This window comes from Epinephelus fuscoguttatus, linkage group LG8 (genome assembly GCF_011397635.1).
Source record: "Epinephelus fuscoguttatus linkage group LG8, E.fuscoguttatus.final_Chr_v1".
Classification (NCBI taxonomy): domain Eukaryota; kingdom Metazoa; phylum Chordata; class Actinopteri; order Perciformes; family Serranidae; genus Epinephelus; species Epinephelus fuscoguttatus.
Genome location: NC_064759.1, coordinates 32,787,348 through 32,814,490, shown reverse-complemented (window position 1 = coordinate 32,814,490; position 27,143 = coordinate 32,787,348). Strand labels below are relative to the sequence as shown.

Below are 27,143 nucleotides of genomic sequence, written 5' to 3'. Positions count from 1 at the left end.
ACGCAGGACAAATTTCAGAAAATATTCTCATAATCAAGTGAAATCAAATCAAAAATCTCTCAGCTTGTGCATTATTACCTCTTCAAATTGTGCCTGGAGGAACTATGTATTCTAGAGAAAGATTGTCAGTTGTTGAATCTCATTCCCAGTTCATCAAATACCAACACAATCTCATTCTCAGGCTGAATGCCAACGTTTTGGGGTCAGTGGTTTGGTCCCACTACCAGCTCAATGTCTTCGGAATTTGACGACCTTCCTTTGACACTCAACAATCAGATCTCTTTCTCCAGAATTGCATACTAAACCTTTATCTCCACATTTCCCGCAAAATAAAAGTGTTGGATCATTTTCAGCAAAAACTATTCCCACTATTCCCACTATTTCTGACATGTTTCTGATTGAGCTATTATTATCTTTTTTTTTTCCCTCCAAACTTTTTCAGTTTTTAGTTTATTGTGATGCAAATGGTTACAGCTCTGACTTGAAGTAAAACTTTTGGAACAGTGCAATTAAGATGACAAATAACTACCACTCAGTTGATGACCCAAGTGAAATTGCAGAGTCCATGTGTGCAAAGCTATCAACACAGACTGTCAAAGCTGCATCAACACATACTGACACGGAGGGGATGAATGCCACAAATATTATATTTTGTAGAGTATTTGCACTCGTTTTTTTCACTTTGTAGAGATGTGTTTTCACGTTGACATTATCTTTTCCTGTTGATCAGTGACAAAGAAGAAACATTAAATCTTACTGTTGTAAGACAATAAAACTTCCAAGGATCAACAAGGAGGAACCATTTTCTTTGTTTCTAAACCCAACCACATGCTTCTCTTGCCCAAACCCAACCATGTGTGTTCGTTGTTGAAGGAAACAAACAGCATTTGGTCAGTTAGCCTGCAACTCGCGAGACTCGAGAACAAGAATGTCTCTGAACGTTCTCGAGTCTTGTGCGAGTTGCCACGTAAACACAGCACACCTGCAGGCTAACTGACAACGGTGAGAAATAATGCTATAAAAGTGGAGTGAATTATGCCTTTGCAAGTCAATTTTGCATGCCGCGGCATCAGGGCGCTTGGATTATGACGGACGAGCCGTTCTGACGTTTTTGAAATGCGTTAGTGAAGTTTTATTACATTTTCAAAATGACTTTGGACGTGGGTTCCATGTACTTAAAGTGTATGGAAAAATCCAGCTAGCTGTTATCCTCCGATACCCCGAACGAGTTTTGTGGATTAAAAACTACACTGGACCTCTTGTCAGCATGAGGGTGAGTAAGTACTGTCTGTATTTTCATTCTAAAGTGGTCATTTCCTTTAAGTGTATTTTGAAAACAGACAATGCATGTAACAGGCTGAAGTTGACATAGCATCACAGAACGTCAACAACCACCGCACCCAGGGTACCATGCACGTCATATGTTGACGGTGAAAAACAATTACCAAATATCAGTATGTGACGAGGTCGGAGTGAGAATGTGTTGCTTACACAGGCACAGATTTTTCCTCTCTCCCTCTACAGATTTCAGCTTGATTCCTCATCTTGTTAGTGAAGCCTTCAGTATCTCTCCTCTTGTCCTCTCCTTGTTATCCATGTGACCTTTCACTGAAAAGTCAAGGATGAGATGGGAGGCAAACAAAGGACACAAATGTTTAAATTTGGACGATGGGACTGCCACCAGGTTCATTAAAGCAGGTACCCTTTGTCAGGAATGTATCGTTTAATCAGGATCATGACACCACCAGAAGGCTCAACAGTGATTTGGGGTGTCCAAATTTCACAAATAGCTTAAGTCGCTATAGCAGCGCCCTGGATCTCAGGCTCACATAGTTCCAAATGAATTCCTTATCTCTAAGCCAGCAAGGGCAGCAAGCAATACAGCTTTTAATATCTTTCACTTCCGTCTTGCCTGTCATGTGTTACCAGATGTCTGTGCTTATTTTACTCATGGTTATTTAACTGGGCTGCAATCAAGCAGTGCTTACACCTGCATTTAATGTGCAGGACTGAAACTAGTAGTTTATATCAAAATGAAGGTGATTTCATACTTTAAATTATATGTGCTGAAATATCATGCAGCATCCAAGCTATTTTAGTTATAATACATTAACTCCTTAGGGAGTCAGGGGTCATTGTTGCGGTGTTTCTCATGAATTTTAATAGAGCCCCGTTACTGTCAGAGTTCATTTAAGTATGTGAGTGTTAAAGCAGCTCTATCTAGAACCTACTGATGAGCCATCTGTCTCAGCCCCATTGGTGCAGCCCGTAGAGTGAGAGAAAAGGGAACCCCTATTGTTAGCTGTCAGATAATGTGCCTCTGTGTCACTATAGGCATCAGCACACTAAATGGAAAAGCTTGAGGTGCCTAGGGTATCAAAGCAAAGGTTTTAGGTGGACTGCAAACATGGTATGGCAAATCTGCAGCTCTGATGGATTAGTTCAGATTTTCCTTATCATAGAGCCACAGCATTGTAAAAATTCAATTTGGGAAAGATGACAGTCTTGCATATTATAAAGGCTTGGATGGGCTTTTAAAGGGCATTCATCTAGTTTAAGGCTTTGATGGGCTTTGAAAGGGCATTCATCTAGTTTATAGTGCCATGATTTGTCAGCTCTCAGCTTCCCTATACATGCTTCCCCTCAGCCATTATTATCCCTGCAGTACATCCCTTTCACTGTGCCCCTGTTGTGATAGTGTCCATGACTGTGTCATTGATAGTTGAAGCTGGATACCCAATATTATTTATTTCTTCAATGCAATGAAAATGAAAAATAAACTCATACAGCAGATTTGTTTTTTAATTTTTCTAAGTGTTTGTATAGTGCTTTCCTCATGAAAACAGGGTCATGTTGACAAAAGTTGACTGAGTTATCTTCAAAAATGTAAACTCTGAACCTTTAGGTTGCTCCATGTCTTTCTTGCTTTGTTCCGATTTAAATTTTGGAAGGCAGATTAAGGGGTCGTACATCATGAACTGCTTCAGTTATTAACAACACCATTCCATCGCTGATTTGGTGAAGGTCATCTCTGCAATTATTTCTGTTGCTCGCTACTTGACATTTGAGTATATTTTCAGAGCTTATTGCTTTCAAGCATGGCAGTAGCTAGGGTGTCTCAGCCTTAGACTTTACATGTGACCTGAAAGGTTTATAAAGTTTTTATGCCAGGTAAATAAAATTTAAATTTGCCATGAAAGTGCCCGTAGCTACTATAGTCTATTTTTTGTAAACACCTTTTAAAACCCTTCTTTCAAAAATGTAAAGAGGTTTTTTATTACTTTTATTATCATTATTATCATGATCAATATTAACGTTATTATTATCATTATTAAAGTAGTTGCAGAAGTGTAAGCAGTGTGTGTAGCAGCAGTTCAAGGTTGGTGTGTGTTAGTGTTGTGACGTTCACGAACGAACCGATTCTATTGAACGGCTCGTTAACATGAACGATGGGAACCGAGTCGCAGCTGGGAACCGTTCTTTTTTTTTTTTTTTTTTTTTTTTAATATCACTGTGTGCTCCTCCTTTGCTCCTCCCCTGAGTGGGACAGAGAAGTTACATGGAGAGGAGCGCAGCCCAGCTGCACGGTGCTTATTAGATATGCAAATGTAGCATGACGCCACCTGAGTTGTGCACGCTGCCTTTGAGTAAAGAAAAAAAAAAAAAAAAACAGAAACACGTGACTGCCCCTGCCTCGGAGAGCAGAGCAGCTGCAGTGGTCTTAATTAGGAGGAGGACAGTCAGTCTGTCGTGTGTCGTGACGTTGTCGTTTGGACAAAATGAGCCAAAGGAAACGGAGCAGCATTTGGATGCACTTTTCTCTTGTGGAAGACAATAAGGCAAAATGCATTATTTGTCAGAAAAATATTTCTTTTAAGTCCGGTTCAACAAATAATTTGCACAGACACTTGAAAACACAACACCCAACAGTGAAAGTGGCAGAGGTGAGAAGAGAGCCAACTGACTCAGGCAATAGTGACAATGAAGTCTCCATTGACACTGAAAATGCTAGTGCTTCCACTGCCTCCACATCAGGTAGTGCTAGACGTCATACCACTGCTACTATTACTCTAGCCACAGCTACAGCTACAGCAGCCTCTGACACCACTGGGCCCACATCTTTGCCTGACCAGGCACCTGGAAAAGCATTCCTGCTGGTACCACAAAAACAAAGCAGACATTGCTCAGTCAGTATTATACAGCTCCTGTCTTGACCCCATTGAGACAGGGGAAGATAGATGAAGAGCTGGCAAAGATGATAGCCACTGATTTTCAGCCATTTAAAATTGTGGAAGACAGGGGATTTAAAAACTTCTGCTATGCTCTTAACCCCTCCTACATTCCTCCATGTAGGCGGGTACTAACCCAGATAGTGTCTGAAATGTATGAGAGAGAAGCAGATTCACTTAGGAGAAGGGTGTCCAAAGTGTCAGCAGTATGCCTAACAACGGATTGTTGGACATCAAGGGTTACTACCTCATTCATGTCTGTAACATGCCACTTTATTGAAGATTTTCACATGTCCTCCTGCCTACTGGACTGTTTTGAATTCAATGAACGGCACACAGCAGACAACCTGGCAGAAAAGCTTCGTAGTGTTGCAGCAGAATGGGGGATTGATAAGAAAGTGGTGTGCTGCTTAACTGACAATGCTGCAAACATTACAAAGGCCATTCAAATAACAGGATGGACCCACCTTCCATGTCTGGCACATACCATTAATCTTGTGGTCAGAGATGCCCTCAAAGGTCCACAATCTATCATCGATAAAGTTAAAGAGGCAGTGGAATACTTTCACAGAAGCACAGTGGCTGCGCAAAAACTGAAGGAAACACAGCTCCAAATGAAGATGGATGAACTCCGACCCAAACAGGACTGTGTCACAAGGTGGAACTCAACATATTACATGTTGCAGAGTTTTCTGACCAACAAAAATCCCATCGTGTCCACCCTGGCCCTCACCAATGCACCAGTCCGCCTTTTATCCCAAGAAGAATGGACTACAGTGCAGGAAATGTGCACCATCTTGAAGCCATTTGAGGAGGTCACTGTTGAACTCAGTGCAGAAAGGTATGTTGTTCATCTGGTCAGCAGTAGATTTCTATAGCATGCATGCAAATTACCTGATACTAAATTATAAGATTTGGTATAATCTTATAATAGATATGTGTAGTACATTGTAGTATTTATCATTGTTTATCAACATTATAATTGTATCATTAAAGTAATATTTATTTTTTTCTCACTAGCTACGTGATGGCTTCCAAAGTCATACTGCTGGCCAGGGGACTGCAAAGAGCCACAAACGATTTCCGGAGGAGGGCAACAACACAGGCAGCAAAAGACATGGTCAACTGTCTTTGTGCAAGCATGTCGGCTAGATTCCATCGAATCGAATTAAACCACATGCTTGCAGATGCTGCTGCTCTTGACCCTCAATTTAAGAGGATGGCTTTCGCTGATGCCAAAACTGCAGATGAGACCTTCCAGAGGATATTGACTGCAGCAGGAAGACTCAGTCCTAGCAGCAGTGAACCCATCCAGCAACCAGTCAAAGTGGAAGGAGCAGGCAGTGCGGCCGCAGCTGAATCAATTGTTTGGAGCTATTTCCATGAGGATGTAAGTGTGGCAAAATAGATCACAATTTTTTCTCTAAATCTAGGATGACATCAATTTAATATCACAATCTCATAAACTGTTGTATCTCCCATTGTTATATCTCCCACCCCTATGAGCAGGTAGAGGGAACAGTATCAGCCAGGAATCCCACGGCAGATGCTGTCATGGAGGTGCGAGCCTACCTACAGGAGCCTCTTGTTGCAAAAAATGAGGATCCCCTCAAGTGGTGGGAAAGTCGGGTCCCTGTGTACCCCAGGCTTAGCAAGCTGATGGCCAAGAAGCTGTGTGTTGTGGCAACATCAGTTCCCTCTGAGAGAACATTCTCAAAAACCGGGCAAATTATCTCAGAGAAGTTGCCTCAAGCCAGCAAAGATCAGATCACTTGTCTTCCTTAACGCTAATTTGCCCAAGGACAAGAGGGACACGTAGAAGAAACCATAAAGTATGGAACTGCTTTGTATTTGTTTACACTGCATTTTGTTATTGTTCAATTAAGACTTGAAGGGGCTCATCTCCTGTTTTTCTAAAAGGAGCTCATTTGCACACACTTGTAGGACAGTCCACCAGTCCATTGCAGAGTTTATATTAGTAGTAATAGTGGACTTTATGTTCATATTTTCCTCATATTTATTCTAGTTTTATCTATTTTTCTAATACTTGAAATATTTTTTGTAATTGAAGTACTATGTTGCAAGTTGTTTTCTAAGTTTTTCGAACAAAAATAATAACTGTATAGAATTTGCACTGATGCTCAGGTATAGGCTGCTATTCACCCAAGGACAGTTCAGGAGTCCTCCTCAGGGTTTAACTTTTTTTTTTACAAAGCAGCAAAATGCACCCCAGGACAGTCCACCAGTATATGCAGATTTTATATTAGTAGTAATAGTGGGCTGTATGTAAATATTTTCCTCTTATTTGTTCTAGTTTTATCTATTTTTCTAATACTTGATTGTACTAATTTTCTATCAAAATATTCTTATGTGAAATGTTTAATCTTATAATAAGCCTTTATTACAATAGTGTAAAATTGCGTGGAAATGTTTGCACTAAAAGCTGTTTTGCATGGAAATTCATTGTAGCCTGCTTTGTTTTTTAATGTTTATTTGTAAGCGTTAAGGTCACAGTGTTGTATGAATAACAAGTCATGGTAGCTTTACACACATACAAACAATTTGTACAAAGGGTAAATCCAAAATAGTGATGTCACTGTCAAAGCAGAGTGATATGGCGCAACCTTTAAAATTTAGTCCACACATGTCAAATGAGGTTATAATCAATATTTCAGAATAATTCAAACTCAGATATTGGTGGGATATCTAATTTTGTATTATTTTGTTCCAAATCTCACCCCATCATACCTCCCAGTGATTATTTCCAGGATAAAATGAGTTACCACCAGACTGGCTTCTTAAAACTTAATAAATATAAAAATCAGTCAAATAAGCCAGTTTTTTGAACGGCTCTTTGAAAGGAACGGCTCACCAAGATTCCCCTCAAAGAGCCATAAATCCCATCTCTAGTGTGTGTTTTGTCCTACAACGGCACTGGTCCATTCATACATGCTGCATTCACCGTGGTCACGTGACCAGCGCGCTGTCTAATCACGTCGCTCAGATGATGTGACGCAGGAGATTCAAAGTTGGCAGCAACGTTTCTGTTGAGATACCCTCGTAGCTTTATTTACCTGTTTTCATACGCAGCTGAGGCTTTTGAAAAGCATATAAAATTAACTATGTCCATGTTTTCATACGAGTGAAGAGGGTATCACTTTCAGAATGGACGGAAAAGTTATCGGACCGGGTCCGTACAGGGCAACCAAACTGGTGAGTCTGTTGGCAACGTTAGCGAGGCACAACAAATGTGACTTTGAAAAGCTTCGTGCTACTTTTAGTGTTATAATGTGAGTTAGATATAACGTTAGATGTGGAAAGTTTGTTTAAAGTATCTAGGTAGCGCCGCAACTGTATATTACATTTATAATGTCTACTCATACTTAAAGTAGGCTAAAGTTAAAGGGATGGCGTAAGATACTTTTAAACTTAGCTTGGTCGTACATTTACCGTTAGTGACGTTTAGCTAACAGTCGTTGTACTTACTCGGGTAGGGAGCTGAGGTATTTTAAATACTGTCCTCACAACAGCACTAAAACTATGTTAAAAGAGTCAACAAATGCAAAATGTATGCGGCTTGGTAAAGTTTTGTTGTGACTCAGTCGTAAACCATGCAGCAGTGTTATTTAGCGTCATGTAGAATACTCATGTGAGACGTTTCCATTCTAAGTTATTGCTAACACCACATTCAAGCTAATGCTAATGTGTACACCGTGTTAATGCATCGTGTGTTCTTGGCATTCACAGCTCCTGTTTAATTTCACGTAAAAGCATCCACAACATGCCATACTATTACTGTCATATGTTCCTGCATGTGCCCAGCTCACTGGCTGTGGCTTGGACCCTTTAACCCCTTAACCCCCTTAATGCAAATTGTGCAAAGTCATACACTGAATATCTATGTATGTTTTAACATGCATTATCAGAATATGGCACATCTACATCAGGCTGTGTTTTTTGTAGGGCAAATTTGAATACTAGTAATTTAATTTACCCATTCCATATAATTTAAATTTTTCCTGTAAGCCTTTTGATTTCAGGCATTTTGACATGTGTTATTGACAACGACACAGGTGTTAATAATCATGTTGACGATGGCTGCGTTGTACTCAAATGTCCCAGTGAGCCACCAGCATGCATAATAGCAGGTCCCTTAGAGCAAAGTAGCTAAATGGGATTCAGCCATTGTTTTATTATTTGCACCTGTGCCTTTCTTACTGTGACATTTTAAAATGTGAAAAGAGGCTTTGTACTCAAGCGTCAAGAGAATCTTTACTAAAAATCTGTGGGCTCTATCAGGAAAGATGAGCTACAGAGTTTGCAAGTGCACGAGTTACCATACTATTTGTATCCTTTTCCTGATTGATTTCTGCCCTACTAGTTTATTCGGCTACAGTAGACTATATGCGTCTATCCTATTCAGCTATTGTGTATTGCATTTGTGCCATCTGGTATTGAAATACAGTTTATTAAAGTGTGTTCTGAACAAATACACACTTGTAAATACATAGTATCTAAATCCCCAAAGCTATTTTTTTCTCAGCAGTGAAACCCTAGGAAGAACAAATAACATTCCACCTGCTTCCCCAAAAAGACATATGAGGTGAAGAGACAAGCAGAGACCCTCTCTGCACTAATTTCCTTCTGTAGAACAGAACCTTTTGTGCATCTTGTTATAATGAAAGACCAATCTGTATATATGTGTTAAAAAAAATTGTTTTTTTTTTGTTTTTTTTTAAATTTTACTATCACATGTTTAGCCAAGCTCTTTTTGAAGATTCAGACCAGCCAGACTGGGCCATATCTGCTTCGCAGAGTTTGGTACTCTCCTGGGCTGTAATGGTTGTTTACCCAGTGGCCACATTCTCTCTTTCCTTCCCTCTCTCTCTGCTTTTATCCACTTCTATCATTTTTCTCTTGCCCATCTGGATACTTTGTGAGAGCTAATGATCCATAACCCCAGCACCATCCAAACACTATGAGGAGATAATGCTGTGTTTGTGTGATATCTGCCTCCTTTTTTGCTACCAGATGAGTGTGGCCTGGATCTTGTGTGTGATTTTAATCACTATTAAGAGAGACAGTGGTGATTGTTACGTGCACAGATTTGGTGCTGTTATATAAATGTAGTCGATGAAATGAAGAACATGCCAAGTATTTTTTGTTTCATAAGGCTAGATATGTTTGTCTATTTTTTTACTCACATGTTTAATGTGTCCCTTCTTGACAATAATAAGACAAATGTTCAAGCAGCCTTTATAACAAAGAAAGCAGGAACTTATTGAATGCATAAAATGCTGCTCTCTGGGTTTTATCAGGGTAGTAGCTTCAGTGAAATGTTTACTTACCACATGTAATGGTATATTACGCTAGAATGCAAAGGAACACTCACTTAGTTTGCGATCTATGACTAAAAATCTGCAGCATTTGTCACACCATATTGCCTCCCTTTGTCCCGTCTCCCTTTTACACAGTGGAATGAGACCATTAAACTCTTCCGTGGAGGCATGCCGCTCAGAAGGCACTGGGCACACTTCCGCTACTATGATAACAGTTTCACAGGATGCGAGGCTGTGGATTATCTGCATGAGCTGCTGAAGCGCAACTACAACTTTGGGCCTGAGGTCACTCGATACCAGACTATGCAGCTTCTCAGAAAGTTCCTCAAGGCCCATGTCATTGAGGACATCAAAGGACGCCACGGGACAGAGGACTTTGAAGACAACAACCATCTGTACAGGTACAACTTTGTCATCCTGTTCTGTTATACCTTTTTGTCTATACACCATTGGCAATTTGGCATTGTTGCTCTCTCCAGATTCCCCACCTCGTCTCCCCTGAAGTCTTTTCCAACAAGGCCTCTGTTGAGAGACAGCAGTGACCTTCCCAGACTCATTCGCTGGGACGACTACGAAGAATTGCCTCAGCGGGAAAACATTCCACCCCTGAAGTCTGCTGTCATGGTGAGGAAGAGGCCAAGATTCTCAGCTCCTTCAGTGCATGCTAAGACTGATGTTGTGCTTAAAGTGTGTAAGCATATGCAAACTTAACGTAGGGCAAATCATTTTAACTATCTACCCTGCTCAATTATGTGTAAGTGTGGGTATCACGATACCACAGTGAAAATGAGGCAGATGTGCCTTTTGTCATTTATAAAAAGATAAATCACTTTTCTATAATACATCAGTGATATGTCAATGGAATAAATTACTTATTGACTTATTCATACTTCAAAAACAGCATAAATAAGTGATTAACTTATGGGATTGAAATAAAATAAATAAATAAAATAAAAATCAACCAGCCACCCTCCTCCCCTGACAAGTAAAGAACAGTCCCTTCATAAGTAAAGAACAGCCCCTAAAGTGCGCTGAGGTTTGTGGGCCGTTACCTGCCACAAAGAGAGAAATGTGAACGGCTCGTTTCTCCTCTGACATGTCACATACCTGTGTGCTGCCACGGCTCGGTTGTCCAGGTACTTCTGGGCAGTCATGACACCAACGAAAGAGGAAATTATTCAACCTGGAGCCGGACTTTTCCGTCGCCGGTAAGCCGTTATCTTGCGCCGTGGAGCATTATGGCTGCCATATTTGACATACTGACACTGTGACCCCCGTTCAACCCACAGCCAGCAGGATTCACCTTTCATTTCTGTTGCTGGTTGAAATCTGTACTCTCACAGCATGCTCCTGAATGACTGCTTTTGCACAAAACTATTTTTAGTCGTAAATGTGAATAAAATGCTCGCACCGTAGAGCTCTGTGGAAAACAAATCACTGCCTACAAGTAAAAATAAATAAATAATAACTTTCACTGCTTAAAGATACTCAATAGCTCAGCTAATACCTGAAATGTCACTGGAAAACAAACTACTGCAGCAGCATATTGAGTGCCAGGTGGCCAGCATGCGCCATTATTGGACGGCGCATGGACACTCACCTCCTGTGATTGGACTTTGAACTTATCCCACAGTAGTGGTACCGTGAGGTACCGTAGTACTACGGTACTCCAACGTTACGGTATCATATGTACCGTGGAGTTTTAGTACCACGGTCTACCCTTGGTACCAGTATACCGTGCAATACTAAGGGGTTATACAGTACACTGAAAAGTTACAAGCAAAGTTCAGTGTAATGTAATGCAGTATAAGAGCCCAAGAGAATATTCTCCTTTACTTTCAGTGTTTATTCAGACTGCTGCTGTAGTTTCCTTGTTGAACTCAATTCTATGGTACGTCTTCATGGCCATGTTTTGTTAGACATGATGATCAGCCTGTCGTACTGTCCATTATTACACAGGGCTTTTTATGTTTCTGCTCATTCAGTGTAAGTCAAAGGAACCTTTTCATTCATGTCTCTCCTCTTTTCTGCCCAGACCTCGGATTTGTGGAATAAAAGGCACAGTGTCGCTATCGGAGATGTGCATGAGTGCAAGCTCATACGGAGGAAGGAGATAACACCAAAGCAAGTGGACCACATCTGGAAATCTATGACAGTTGTGCAGTATGTAACCCTTTTACATAGCTTATTAAACACTTCCACTGTTTGTGTTGTTTATATCAGTGGTTCCCAAACTTTTATTAGACCACGGCAACCCTTGATAGCAAATGTTTTCTCGTTGCACCCATATGCACAACATGCTGTTGTGCATATGGGAAGAACTGGGAGGACTGGGAAGAATTTTTTTATGCAGACATGAGAGAGCCAGATCACATATATTATACCACAGTGAACATGATCAGTGATGTATATCCTGTTTCCACAAGCAGCCAAAACCTGTCTGTTAAGCCATTAGCCTAGTAGTGTTCAGAATGACTGTGCTTGAGATTGCTTTGACAGTCACAATTAATCTGACCACTCAGCCCTTGGAAATAGAGCACGGCTCAGGCAGCATTTTCCTGACTGAACCCGACCCGAGTCCGACATAGTTTTAACCCAGCCCGGCCCAACCCCAACAGACTTTTTGATTTTTAAGTCCCAACCCGACCCAAGTTTGACGCAGTTTGTTACCGGACATAGTTATTGTAATCATGGTTACAGCTTGTCTGTTTACCATGATCACACATGGACAGTGTGTAAATGACCATCAAAAGGCTGTTAAACACAGTCAAACACGCTGCACGAACAGCACGCACACTCAATTGGTGCAGAGCCTGTGTTGTGTTCAGGCATTGTCACGTAAATTTATAACAAATTCCAGCAGTTGAATAGGCCTTAGTACACACAGCAGAATGTCAAGTGGGCTGAACCCGAACCTGGCCTGACCCGCCGGGTTTCAACGGGTCCTGTTGGGCTCGGATTGGGTTCGGTAATAAACAGGTTTTAATATGCTGATAATAGTTTAATTATAGTTTAATTTATAGTTAATAATCATTTCTATTTTCCTCCGTAAATAATGTAAAGCATGTATGTAAATGTAAATTTAAAAAAAATTAAAAATTTAATGTTGTTTAAAGTCACCCACCCCAGGGTGACGCACCCAGTATTGCAACCACTGCTTTAGACACTTGATGCCAACTCTTTTGTTTTAGTTTACAGAGGGCTCTGGGCTTACAGTCATTGGATGGAATTTTAAACCCAACGCATGTGAACGGCAAGCACATTGTTCACAATGTGTTCAGCGTCAATAAGACGGGCATAGTCGTATTGGAGAACAAAGCCGGTATGAAGCATTGTATTCACAATTAGAAGAGCAACTTTTTTTGCAACTTGTATATAATGACTCACCTACCTCCTTTTGCATCTCCAGAGGACATGCCATATTGGGTGGTATCAGCAATGAAATGTCTTGCCAATTGTAAGTATATATTTCATGCACATATAAAAACCCTCACCATTATTTTGAATAAGTAGGTGCCATATTTTCTAGATGGTTGGTATCTCACTTTGAGTTGAACTGTAGAGTATTTGAATGTATGTGTGTGTGAGTGTGTGCACATATACCAAAAAATCTTAGGCACCATTTGGCTTGTTTATGTGCATGTTTTCAGCCAAACCTGAAGTTAACTGTATAATTCAGATCATTTCTGTGTGAAGCAATAAACTGCACCTGTCTTTTTTCTCAGGGCCTAATGGGAATGAGAGCAAACAGCCAGTGTACCCGGGTTTCGAGAGGGATGTTCTGAAAACAGTAGCAGATTACTTTCAGAGACTCAAAGAACCCCTGCTGACTTTCCATCTTTATGAAGTCTTTGTCAACATTCTCAGTAAGTGTTTCACATTGTGGATGATGTGTCATGTGGTGATCTCCTATATATTATTTATGCGACACTGCAGATACACAGTTGTTGGTGTTCGTTTAGTCTAGCTTGTATGTTTGCCCTTAGGAGCACTATTCATCTCTCCTCATATCTCCACAGGTCTGCTCCAGGAACAGGAGGTAGCCACTGAGGCTCTTCAGGTCAGCTGTCTCTTACTGCCGCCGCCCAACCGAAGACGCCTCCAGCTTTTATTGCGTCTCATGGCCCGTGTTTGTCAGAATCCCCACCTGCCTCCACTCAATGACGCCATCGCCACCCGCACACTGGTACACATACCATATATATTTCTTTGTAGTATTTAGATAAGACTAGGACTGTTGGGAAATCCCACAAATCAGTAGATATTCTTCTAATTGATACTACTTGTTTTTTTGTTTTGTTTTTTAAAGCTTTTAATATTGTGTAGGAGAGGTATTGTTTGCTGTAGTTTGTGTTATGCTTTGTATTGGATTTTGTAAGGTAAATGCCTCAGACACAGTCTACAAAGGGAGACAAGAAAGAAAAACATGCAGGCCTAGGGGCAAAGAGAAGCTGCAGGAATATTGTTAGTCCAGAATCCTTGCTATCTATTAAAAGTCAATGGGAGGTGGAAAGTCTTCTCTTCTTAAGAATGTGGATTGGAATACCAAGTAGTGAATCTACACATGTGGTCCACATAGCAAGACATTTCCAACGATTTGACTTTTATCAACCTGCATGTTTTTGGAAACAGCCACTGCAATGTGTATATACTAATTGCATAATGCCTGGCTTCTTATTTCCAAACAATAGTAAGTTATAAATTTATAGAATAGTCACGAAAGCCCAAGTTAACAATTGTGAGTGCTATTATTTCTTAAGAACTGAGGTATTTCAGTGCTAATGTTGATGCCTCTGTCAAGACATCTGGTATACTACGGATGTGAAGTGAGATTTATTCATTCTTATTAAGATGTATTCAGGGGTGGATACACCTGATGGTCACTTGCACTAATCTTTCCACAGAATCATGATGCATTCAAAAAATTTTAGGGAATATCAAATCAAATCAACTTTATTTATATAGTACCTTTCATACAATCATGTAGTCCAAAGTGCTTCACAGAGCAGGAGTAAAACAGCACAGAAAAAGTAACAACTGAATAGCTAGACTTTACAACGACTTAATGACGCAATATTTAAAATAAATGACATCTAAAAATAAATTTTAAAAAAAGTAGAAAAGACTAGAGTTAAAAAGAGAGGCAGTAAATGACAAGGCACCTTTAAGTAAAAGCCAAGCTAAAAAGATCTGTCTTTCTTTTAAAAATGTCCACTGAGGTGGACTTCCTCAGACGCTCAGGTAGACTTTTCCTCAGACCTGAGCAGCCGTGGCTAAACGCTGATTCCCCATGGATTTTTGTCGAAATCCTTGGGACGATCAGCATGCCAGCAGTAGAGGATCTGAGGGACCTAATAGGTACATATCTAAGAAGCATATCTGAGAGATAAGTTGGTGCCAGGCCATTCAGTGATATAAAAAGTAGTGAGAATCTTAAAATCAATTCTAAAACTGACAGGCAGCCAACGCAGTGACTTTATACAGGGCACACTTCTGTAGAGAAACTAAGATATTTTATAAAACACCCCTTTCACTGCATTAACTAAACATGCTTCAACTAAAATCACTGAAAATCTAAAGAACAAAATGTAAAGCTCCAAAAAGATTTAGGAATAGTTACAGTAAGTAAGTGAACCTTGAGTTTAGAATTTTTACTCATAAGCTTCACTAAAATAGTGTTGCAGCTATGTTGTGTTAGATTTCATTTCATAGGACTTATAGATACCATGTAAATACACCAGAAATATAGATTCATGACATCTGAACCTAGTGTCTGTTTACAGCTTCTAAAACAGGTACATTTAATCCTGATTTTTTTTTTTTTATTAGCTTGCTATGCTGTCTATGTAATACTTCAAGGTTCAAAACAAGCCCAGTCTGTAACACTACATGCATACAAAATTCAAGGTATTACTGTGGATTTATTTTATGGCAGCTTATTATATTTTGTTTACCACCAATATGTCTGTAATAAGTAGTGTAAAGTGCTGCTGGAGGTTGATTCCTAATTTTTCTCCTGTTGTGGTCTCTGTCCAGATGGTGCAGATGTTCTCACACTGCGTTCTGGGATCAGTGGATGAGATGGACCTGGATGAGCTGTTTGCCACCAAACTGGTGACCTTCATGATGGAGCACCACAACACCATCTTCCAAGTTCCTTCCAAGCTGCGCCACCAGGTTGAGGAGCACCTGTCCCACCTCAAAAGAGTCCAAGTCAGTACACTCTCTGAAGTTACAATTCATTTAGAAATGAGTCCATGTGTACCAAGCCAGATGAAGACAATGTGCCAGATTGGTTCCATCATCTTGCCAAACACTACGTATGGAAATGTGGTACAGTTATTGTTACCTATATTAAAGCAACATAAAATAAGTATTTCAGGTACATTTCTATGTTAATGTGAGTGGAAAAACACCTGTCGCAGTAGCTTGAGGCAGTGACCCCGTGTTAAGTTGCTGGTTCAGTGTCCCATTTGGCAACATTACCTTTTTGGGTTTGTTTCTGTAGTAGCCAGTCAGCAGCCTTATTGTAGGAATATCGTGGAATGAAATTAAATTCTCTATATGAAAATAAGAGTTGCTCATGGAGGCAATCATATAAATATAATGTGAACATCAGTAATGTTAATGGGAGAGTTCACTTAAAAATCAAAAATAAATATTTTCCCTCCTACCTGTAGTGCTATTTATTAATCAGCGTTTGGTGTGAATGCTGCTGCGCCAAAAGAAACGTGCGTCTACAGCCAGCTCACCCAGCACCACTGAGCTTGGTAACGTTACAGCTCAGCTGAGGAGGAAGCCATTAATATTTGTATCTGATGCTGTCGCAAACACAGGCCTCAGTTCATAAGTACATGCATGCTTCCTTCTTCGTTGATTCAGTTGGTAGGTTGGGTAGAAAGAAAATAGTTCCTACATGAAACTGCTCACAACAAGGTTTTTAAATTATGTTGAGTAACCCGGTCATGATTCTAGAAAGAGACATCGCTGTTGAATTTTTGGAATATATCTGTTTGGCACCTCAAACCGAGTGCCATCTAGATCCATTACATTTAAAAGAAGGCAGACATCTCTGTAGCTGATATCCAACACTCAGCCACTCACACCAAAACAATCTGTATTGATCAGCCGAACTACAGGTGAGAGTAAAAATTTGTATTTCTGATTTTAGGTGTAAACTGTTCCTTTTAAAAGAAAATCATCCAGCACATACAGATTTTCAGTAGAAATTGCTGTGGACAGGAGTTATATAGATTACTACAGGAGCAGGCAAACTGAGTGACTCTCTACAATTTTGTGCCTGCCCTTGTGATCGCCTTCATGTAGGGACAGGGGTCCTTCTCCTGTATTTTATTCTTCTGTGCACAGTTGGTTCAAATTGATGTGTGCATGTTTTCTTTTGGCAGGCTCTTCAGAAAATGGAACACAGACTGTATTGACAGGCTGTGTCCAACATTGTTTGGCCTACAAATGAAGGCCTTATTGATTCCATCTTTTAGTCCAACAGTGGATGCATAAGCTTCCACGTCCCACGCTGTGAAATGGGGCTGAAAACATGATTTCATCTTAACTGAGTGCTATAAATGTGATTTTAAAACTATAACCACCCTGCATATTTTATTGCTGTTTATTAGTCATATTAATTATCCACATTTAACTGCTCAGTGGAGCATGCAGCCACCCACTGTGTTGTGTTACACTACAGCTGCTGAGAGGGTAGATCCTAAACAATTATAAATGAATCCTCAAAACTGTGTAATAGCTGACAAAATACAGTTGATGTCACTGACAGATCTACTGTAGTTTCTCACTAGCCAGGTAAGTCAGAAGCTTCAGGTTACTGTCTGTGTATTTGTGCAAGTTTTTGTGCATATTTGACCCAGAGTTGTATTGTGCACTTACTTATTTATGTAGTTTAAAAAAAAAGGGGGGGGCAGAGCAAAAACATTTTCTTTGTGTCTCTCACCAGATCAAATATGCAGGTTCGGACACAGACTTCAGCGCTTCTCCAGCTTTTTGTAAACAGATCAGGAGGGTGGAGGCTGAGGAGCCGAGGGTGATAGGAACCCAGACCCCCCTACAGGCACTGCTGGAAGGCCTGATCGCAGACAAAGAACTCCCTGCAAAGGACAAGAGGAAAAGGCTGAAACAGGTATGGCATTTTCAAATGTCATTGAATGTAGATATCAGAGGAGGTGTCTGTTTGAAGTTGTGGTGGGCAAATATAGAGAAATCCACTCTTCAGCAATATGTGTAAAATTTATGTATGAGTCATTTCTGTTTGTGCTTGTATGTTCAAAGCCTTGTATTTTAATATTTTGAGAGTTAAGAGCTGTGATCTCCAAACAAACTGTATCCTTTTGTTGTGCAAATATTGTACAGTAATAATTCACAACTTACCATTTTCAGTTCCAGAGGTCGTACCCAGAGGTCTACCACAGTCGATTCCCCACTGAGGAAAGCAAAGCTGCTGTAGTACCTGAGAAAACCCCGCGACTCAAACCTCATCTCATGTTTTTCAACCTCAAGAAACCCTTCCAGCCGTTTCAGAGGAGCTGGAGTTTTAGGGCATGACCTGCCACCTCTGACACATCTACACTTCAGGCTGTGCATACAACTCAACTTCAGCATCATAAGGTGAGGAGCAGTGTGGCTCTGGCTTCAGTTTTGGTCTCACACGGGTAAACCACAATTAAATGTTTAAAAATAATTAATTGGATGTTGTAGCACTGTTAAACTAAGATAATAATTTAAAGGGTCAGTTCACACAAATACACACATAAGGACACCCCAACTGACTCCTGTCTGACCAGATAGCTTGGTGTAGTTGCAGAACATTGGCAACTATTTTTCAAACTGCAAACAAATGTGGGCAGCTGAACTGACCCTTTTAACAAATACAATTTACTGTATTGCTAGAAAACTTGAACAAATTAAAGGAAACAATGCTGCACTAACCCTAAAATACTGATGTTTCTTAAAATGAACTCTTAGAGTTGTTTAAAAATGTGTGTTGGTACATTATTCTGCTAAGATACTGTATCTTGGATGTAAATGTGCAGCGATGGCAGCTGATCAATATAGCCCGTCCTGTAACTGAATTGAATGAATTTCAAAAGTATTAATAGGTTATTAGATGTTAACATTATAGGTTGTAAACAGTTAATGATCAAAGCGCATCATACTCATAAAACATTTCTATGGATATATATACTGTAATTTTGTACTGTAACAAATATTCAGATGCATTTCTTGGTATTTTTTGGCTTGTATACAGATGTTGTTATTATAATGATCTTGACTATTGCAATGCAAAGATGCATTTCATTTTAATGGGTACTTCATTATTTGGTCATTATCATGTTGTAACTAGGCAACCCAGAGCCTGTGTTTTAATCTTTGTTAGTTAAATGGTTACTTGGAGTCAATGAACATATCAAGGGTTTCTTAGAAAGGGAGTGGATGTAGTTGCTGCAGGGCTGAAAAGCTTTGGCTGATGATTGCATTTGTAACTACAAAAAACCAATCCTGCTGTCTGTGCACTCTTAAAACAACTCATTTCATGTTTTTACTTGATGGTTTTATTCTGTATATAAGAACTCTTTGTGATTGGTACATATTTCAATGTCTCAAATACTCTTCTTTCACTGTTTCAATGTGTTTTGTCATTTTCTATCACCTGCTGTTCTGTCATGTCAATCAGGTTGTTTGTCACTTAATTTGAGACTTAAAATTTTATTTTTTTAGTGATTAAGTGCTGATATTCCTATTTGGATTTCCATAAATGCTCTTGAACAAATGCAATAATGCTGGAATAACTGTTACACTTGAATTGCTGCTGGAAAAAATTCAACAGGATCAAAGTGAATTCATGTTGATGCTGATTTTTCTATAAACTTTCTAACTGGCAAATGTTTCTGTTTTGTTGTCTATGTTCTTGGGTGTTATATGTAGTTATAAGTGAGATATACACAGGGGAACACTGTTGTGATGTAACCCAGACATGAACATAAGAAAAATCTATCCTCCAGCGTTAGGTTGGGAAATGAATTTGGTGCAATTTCCTGTACCATTACTTCCTGTAGAACAGTAATAACATTGCAAAAACAACAAGCAAAGGCACAGTTTCTTGTTAGTGACTGAAGTCTGTTTTCTGTTTTTGTTTCAGGGTTATAATTATTGCTCACACATAAAGTTCACTCATAAAACTATACTTTTAATCATGTAGCATTTTATCTGAACATTTTTAAAAGGTTATTCCATTCTTGATGCTTTTAGTATTTTATCCTAAATGGATGGGAGTTGTAGTGGTTTAATAGTACATGAACAGCATACTTACTTAATCATTGTAATAAGGTAAGAACATACTTTAAGGACCCTGGATATTGCTTTTATACCACACTTAATCATTTTTTACTGCACTCACCCATTATTAAGTGATATTAATCTGCAGTCTTCTCAGACAAGCACTAGAGAATGACAGAGTGAGATACCACCTCAATGAAGTTGCCTGCCCTTTTCGATCTTCTCTGCATACACGAAGCGCTTTTAACTGATGGTAATCACACATTTTGTGTTTCAAAAAGTAAATGGATGATGAAACAAGACTCAGCTTGTATATACATGAAGCATTTCTATTTTAGTCAATAGAGCTATGGTCTACACAACGCACAGCTAGGATTAAAGTTTACTGTAGGCCTATGTGCGTACAATAGTGACTTTGTATTGTGCTCTTAGCATTTCCAAAAGTCACAGTGGCATTTTGAGCTGAATGCTAATGTCAGCATGCTCACATTAACAAAAACATGCTGACTTTTAGCAACTACCATCTTACTTTACTATGTAAACAACTAAGTTTAGCAATGTGAAGTACAGCTGAGGCTGATGGCAATTTTATTAGGCTAGTTTTGCAGATATTTGGTCACAAACAAAGTATTGGACAAATTAAAATGTGACCTGATAATGGCACAAGATGGAAAGATTTAGGATTCATTTCAAGATACTCGTTCTCATGAATAGAGTCCTCCACGGTTAGGCACCTGAATACATCAGTGATCTCCTCCATCCATATATTGTTAGTAGGTCCCTTTGGTCTCCTGAGCAGGACCTACTGGCTGGTCCCCGCTCCAGACTCAAAAGAAAAGGGGATTGTGCCTTCGAACACTATCGAACTCTCTCCATCAGGTTTATGGTCTGCTGTCTCCTTAGAAACATTTAAAAAACAACTAAAGACCTGTCTTTTCAAAATGGCCTGTATTTGCTCTATGTTGTTTTTGTTGCTTTATATTGTCTTTGATTTTATTGCATGTTTTACTGTTAGATTGTGTCATTGTACTACTACTACTAATTTTATTTTTACAAAAGGTGCTACATCAAATAAATCCACCACACCAGCTGCACAGTAGCTATTGAGATATTTACTGTAACCAATAACAAAACCTTCAATCCAGTGGTGGCACTATGGGATCATCAAAGACACTTGGCCTCACCAGTGGCAACCATGAATGTCTATTTAGTAGCCATCCATCTGGTAGTTGTGGAGACATTTCACTAGATGAGTGAAAATCTTCACTTAATGGTGGCTACATGAAAGGTCAAGGCATCATCAACCTCATCAGGATTCATCCTCTCAGGACCATAAATACTGACCACATTTCACGACAATCCATCCAATAGTGTTTGTGATATTTCAGCTTGAACCAAATGTTAAATTCTCACAAATGAAAGTGCCTTAATTTGCACCATCCATATCTAATTTGCAATTCTAGCAACTGTGCCGTCGATAAAATTTGCTTTGGTTAGTATGACCACACTTTGAGGTTCACCTATCAGTATCATCAAGTGGGCAACTGGGCAAGGTCCAGGAAATCACAATCAAAATCAAATGCTGGATTGTGCATATGATTCTGATTTGAAACTCAGTTTTGATGAGAAAACTGCACCAGATGCAGACATGCTCTTCCTGCTTACTTGAGCAATTTATCTCCCCTCTGCTGTAGATTCAGTAGATGCCTGCATTGCTTGTGTCCAAAACAATGCAGACAGATAAAGGAACTGGACATACAAAGGCATCGAGGCTGAGCTCGGAGACCACTCTGTGACCCTTAGGTCAAAAATCTAACATGGACTTTGGTGCTATTGTATAACCACACATGTTGAAAAGCTATAATGTAGCCATCACCTAATGAGTGCGGATCTCAGTTAAAGAGGTCTTAGTTAGGAGCAGACTAATGACCCTCTGGAAGTTGTCATATGTTGCTAATGATGTGCTAATGTGAAAAACTTGTGAAATGTTCGCATTACTCTAATGGATGGTGGCGTAGAGAGGTCTGAAGTCATTATGCTTCAGGTATTATCGGTGCATTAACATTCCAGCCTGCAGAGAGTACAGTAGGTGTTCCATTTAGTGCGACTGGGACGAGCTGATGTCTCAGCAGTGGAGTGAAGGAGAGGGAATTAACTCCATCATCAGAAACTTCTTCAGCCTCCGAAGCCTTGAGGACAAAACCTGACTGGAATACAAAGCAGCCAATTTGCTGTCATTCACCACGATTGTACAGGCTGGCATAATGTACAGCTTTAAACTCAGCTCAAGGTCAAACAACACAGCTGATCTTCAAGTTAGGACAGCCAAAGAGAAAAAATATGCTATATCTATATCTATCACAAAAATCCAGTTTTCCTAATTGCTCTTATAAGCACATATCACTAATATTTTTTATGACTGTCTCCCTGACATGGCTGTTGGTGCTGAAGTCAGTGTTTCCAGGTCCTATGGGTTAAAGCTGGACTCTGGTCCTTGCTGTATGTTGTTTTCCCTTATGTTTTTTGTGTGCTACAGTTACTCTCACAGATGCAGACTAGATTGTCAAAAGGGCAATTATTCTCGATTGTGTGAGTGTTGGAGAAAAAAAGATGCTTTCATGGTAATTAACCTTAGAGGCCTTTTTAAAGTTCTTCACTGCTGGCATGCTCTATGCTGCGAGGCTTTGATCTGGCTGTCTGGAGGTTAGGATAAGATGAGGACCTTGACTCCCATTACTAAGAGTCTGGACCAAGGGTTCAGCAACATTGTTTTGTCTTTTTCAAGGTCGCTTGATTATACATAATTGTGTATGACATGGGATACACTGGTTAAGGCTCAGTGAAGGTAATTTTACTTTAAGTTTTTGCTATATATCTGTACCAAGATCTTCTCTAGTCACATTTGTATTGTAATTAACTTAAATATTCAAGTAAAACTGAAGCAAACTTTCAACTTTCAATGCTCCCTGTGCCTCCTCTCTGTAAATCTTAAAAGGAGCTGAATACAATATATAGAAAGTTTATTTGGAGAGAGAAGCATCCCTCTCTTAGTTTTTCTACTTTAACACATCCCAAAATCAGTGGTTGGGCTCCCTCTGCCCAATTTCAAATTTTATTACTGGTCTTTCCAGTTAAGGGTGTTGATGACTTGGCTTGACCCCATCTCTCGTGTTCCATGGCGCCTTCTTGAAAATGCTTTACTGTTGCAAATGGGATCCATCATATCAAACTCTCTATCTATATGGTACCAGAGAGAAAGACATTTTCACTATCTGTAGATTTCATGATTTGTTTCCTCTATGGAATAACTATTTTCTCTTGACTGGCTCCAAGCCTTTAACTTTCCCCCAATGGTCTTATCAGGGTATACAAGTTCTTAGAGATATTTATAATCAGCAAGGTCTACACTTCTTTCAAGACCTCATGCTCTCTCCCAGGCTCCTCATGGTTCTTCTACCTCAGACTTTGTACCACCTTAAAAACCTATGGAGTACGTTGGCACTCTCCTATAGTTTCCCATCCTCTAGTGAATTGTATGTATGTGGCTCAGTCGTCCAGGTTTGTATCTTCAGAGTATGATGAATTATTGAAACATAATCTTAACCACCTATCTATTACATCGGTATGGGACAGAGATCTTAACAACCTTGGATTTGACATGAACTGGCCAAGGATATCTTCTCCTCTTCCAAGAACCTTGGACATCAGTTGATTCATTTTAAAGCAACACAATGGAGTTTTTGAGCCCTCAAAATATATATCCAAGATCCTTGTGATGGTACATCAACTTACAATATGTTGGATGACACCTCTGTCATTGATTGAGAGCATCTGTTTCACTTGCACTGGCACTATGCAGTTTCGGGGTTCAGGCAGGAACCCAGACACAAAAAGGACTACAAAATTTTGCTGCTTTACAGCATACGTCATATCCCCCTCCTCTCTTCAGAATAGCAGAGCCGAACCGAGGTGAACGAAGTTAGACGTGGTTGTCATGGCTGAAGTGACAAAGAAAAGGAAGAAGGTGAAGGTGTTGTCCGAGGAGACAAAGAAAAGAAAACGGGAGAGCGATAAAACAAGAGCTCGAACAAGAATTAATATTGGTCTGGCTTTCACACGCTGGTGAGAGCTGAAAGAGGAGGAGGGATGCCCCACCGATGGTGACCTGGTGCTGTTACTGCTGTTACCCTCTACTTAGGAGACTCACTGTCTGCAGGTCGGCTGCCTCAGGTACATCTTAAGATAAAGTGTTAGCCTACATACAGACAGCTTTCATTTTAGTTTGTCTTTAACAGTTTGCTGTTAGCACCACGAGCGCGATGCGCTTGTGTCAACTACGATCATAAATCATAATAGTGGTGAATGAGAGACTGCGGACAGAGCAGACTGAAATATGGCTTTCTACATGCTGATCATATGTATTGATAAAGTATTGGCTTGGCTGGCAGAGGTTTTATCGCACTTACGTACAGTAATAAGCGTAGTTGTCGTCAACTAGAGTAATCTTGAAGTTATATTCTCTTCATCTGCACTGCGGCCTCTCTGCTGTTGTCTGACTTCACTCTGTTGAGTTTGTATGTTTGTGTGTGTGTGTGTGTGCGTGCGCGTTGAGGAGGAGGCCAGCCCTGACATGCAGAGAGCGACTCATTTCTGAGTTTCGAAAATGAATGAATAAATAAAGCAATCGGCCTAATCAATCAACAAATGCACGCCCAGAAAAATTTTTGCAACAGTTATAACAGACAATACCGTTTTTTGTCTGTAGGGGACCCACTGTGTTGCTTTAAGTTTGCGGACAGGGTCAACTATACACCAGAGTGTAGATTTAGACTGAATCTTAGAGATAGTCATCTATGTGACAAGTGTTCTTACTCTAAACTTGGTGGCTTTATGCATATTCTTTGGAACTGCGTTATTGTGAAATCACTCTGGGTTCATGTTGTTGACATTTTACCTGACTTACTTCATAAACTCATTCCACTGTGTCCATCTTTCTGGTTTTTGGGTATAACACAAATGTCATATTGCCATCTACAGCAAAACGAATAATCCTCGCTGCTTCGACAGCTGCAAAGAAGACAATTCCTAAAAGCTGGTTCGAACCAAGCATTGTTTTAAACAGAGTCTGGGCTGCAATGTTCTACGATATTTGTCTCCCAGAAGAATCAACAGCCAAGGTTAATGGTGCAAAACCTGAGACACTTTCCGCCTGGTCCCACATCAATGCTTTAGTCATGAACTTTCCATGTACACATACAATGTGCAAGGTACCCTGGGTGCGTTGGTTGATGACATTCTGGGACACAAGATACACCTCCATTTTCACAGGAAATTTTACGTCTTTCAAAATAAACACACTACGTCGGTACAACAACAAACACATGGTTGGGCTTAGGCAACAAAAACGTGGCTAGGTATGTGCAACAAAAGGAAGTGGTTAGGTTTAGGAAAAAAGAACAGGGTTTAGCTTCAGAATCTTATAGGACGCGAACATTGCTCCCTCGGGTGAAAGTCAGTGTTGTAATTGTTACGTTCAAAAACAATTAAAAAACATGACAGAAGAACTGTTGCTCTTTGGTTTGTTTTCTGACCTGCTGGATTGCTGGATAAGCATATATATGTGTGACATCATTATTTTTGTTTTTATTTCATCATTATTGTGTTCTTCTTCATATTTTTTACTTTCTATCATTGCTGCTGTTGTCGACGTAAAGTACAAGGTTTTTCCACATCAGCGAGGGGAGGAAATCAAGGTAAACACTTACTTTTCCATTTTCTTCTTCAGTTTTAAGCAGTCAAAGTTGCATGGGCCTGTATCACATTTTGGTGTTTCAGTTAGTGAGTCAGCCCGTGCTCTTCAGTTGGAAAAGCCCATGCTGTTTCCCTAATGCTTTTCTGGGAATAGACATGAAGCCGAGGTAATTTGTTTTTCACTCTGGAAGGGGTTTTGCTCCTGACCTGAAAGCAGATGGCTCTGAAGTCATGACAATAGAGAGGGAGCTGCAGGCTCAAAGCAAACAATAATGTATTTACGTAAAGAGAATATTAGACAACAATGAGATGTGATTATCAGCAAAGTCAGTGGTGAGGGTGCGTGTCTGTGTGAGTTCAGCGTGATGTTTGAGATGTTGGATGGATGAAAAAAGCACAACAATGCATGGGAGAGAATAGAGCCATACAAAGCATAGGGTAAGCACACAAACCAGGGGGCTGCCACACCAAGCAACACAGGGAGAAAGAAAATCTTGCTGGATGTGTGATATTGTGCGACTGTACTGACCCATATCACTAATTTGTTGGATACACTTTACTGCTGCCCTTTGACTGTAGTTTGTTTTTGCCAGCAGCAGACACAGGCAGTTAATTAACTTATCCTAAATTAAAAAAAAAAAAAAAAAAGAAACAGTTTAATTAATTCTGATTTTTACATGAGCACTAACCAGGTCTCCACTAATTATGCATCAGTATTAATCATAACAGCTCAAACATTCACCTGCTCTGCAGAGAGGCAGCGAAACAAATGTTCCACCACTTATTTTCAACTAATGAATGTTCCATCTCTCACTAGTATTGCTGTGCCAACACAAAGGTGCTGAAAAGAAAAATAAGATTCAGTGCACATCATTTTCCAAAAGGTCTGGAAAGTATTTTAAATAATGCTTGTTGTGAATACAGCTTGACTTTCATTTAACAAACAGCTCGAGCAGAGAGGACACTGCAGAAGCTGATGTGAGGCTGGCAATACAGTCACTAATTAAGTAAATAGGAATGTGGAAGTTTCTGGGAAATAATGGCAGCTAATCTGCATTATATCGAATAAATTCAAAGGGTAAATGCTGCAATATACACAGACTTGGTAATGGGTGACCTTTTCAACCTGGCTCTCTGTTTTTTTTTTTTGCTTTATCTCCAGTCTGCACCGCTGCTCGGTGAAGCCAAACTTGAACCCATTCTCACTCCATTAACATCAATAACAGCACATTTAGAGGAAATTAGGCTGCACGTGGATAGACTGAGCACCATGCTTGTTTGTGAGTGAGTGAATAAGTGTGTGAGTGAGTTGTTTTTTTTAGTCTCCGTGTTCACTGCTTCGGTCGAGTGTTTTTCTGTCACATGAAGTGAGAGTGCTTTTTGTCTCCTACCTTTCTGTGGTGTAAAAAACACCATTAAGCTTTTGTGCTGTTTGTAAGATTAGCAGTAATATGCCCTGTTTTGTTAAGAAAGAAAGAAATACTCATTATGTAAAAGACGGCAAAAAAAAGTGAGATGG

General features: G+C 39.8%; 1 protein-coding gene across 1 annotated transcript; it reads left to right on the top strand.

The window, feature by feature from the left end:
• The first annotated feature begins 7,252 nt into the window (after positions 1-7,252).
• Positions 7,253-19,552, top strand: depdc1b (DEP domain containing 1B). Its single transcript, XM_049584771.1, has 11 exons — positions 7,253-7,442; positions 9,704-9,969; positions 10,048-10,192; positions 11,604-11,731; positions 12,760-12,890; positions 12,978-13,025; positions 13,294-13,434; positions 13,588-13,754; positions 15,605-15,781; positions 17,538-17,720; positions 17,978-19,552. Exons 1-11 carry the CDS (start codon positions 7,395-7,397, stop codon positions 18,140-18,142), a joined length of 1,599 nt encoding a protein of 532 aa, XP_049440728.1. The 5' UTR covers positions 7,253-7,394; the 3' UTR covers positions 18,143-19,552.
• The last annotated feature ends 7,591 nt before the right edge of the window (positions 19,553-27,143 follow it).

Coding starts and splice junctions, on each gene's coding strand:
- depdc1b (XM_049584771.1), top strand. CDS start 7,395: ATGGACGGAAAAGTTATCGGACCGGGTCCGTACAGGGCAACCAAACTG. Junction 7,443..9,703: donor CGTACAGGGCAACCAAACTG/GTGAGTCTGTTG, acceptor CCTTTTACACAG/TGGAATGAGACCATTAAACT. Junction 13,755..15,604: donor CCATCGCCACCCGCACACTG/GTACACATACCA, acceptor GTCTCTGTCCAG/ATGGTGCAGATGTTCTCACA.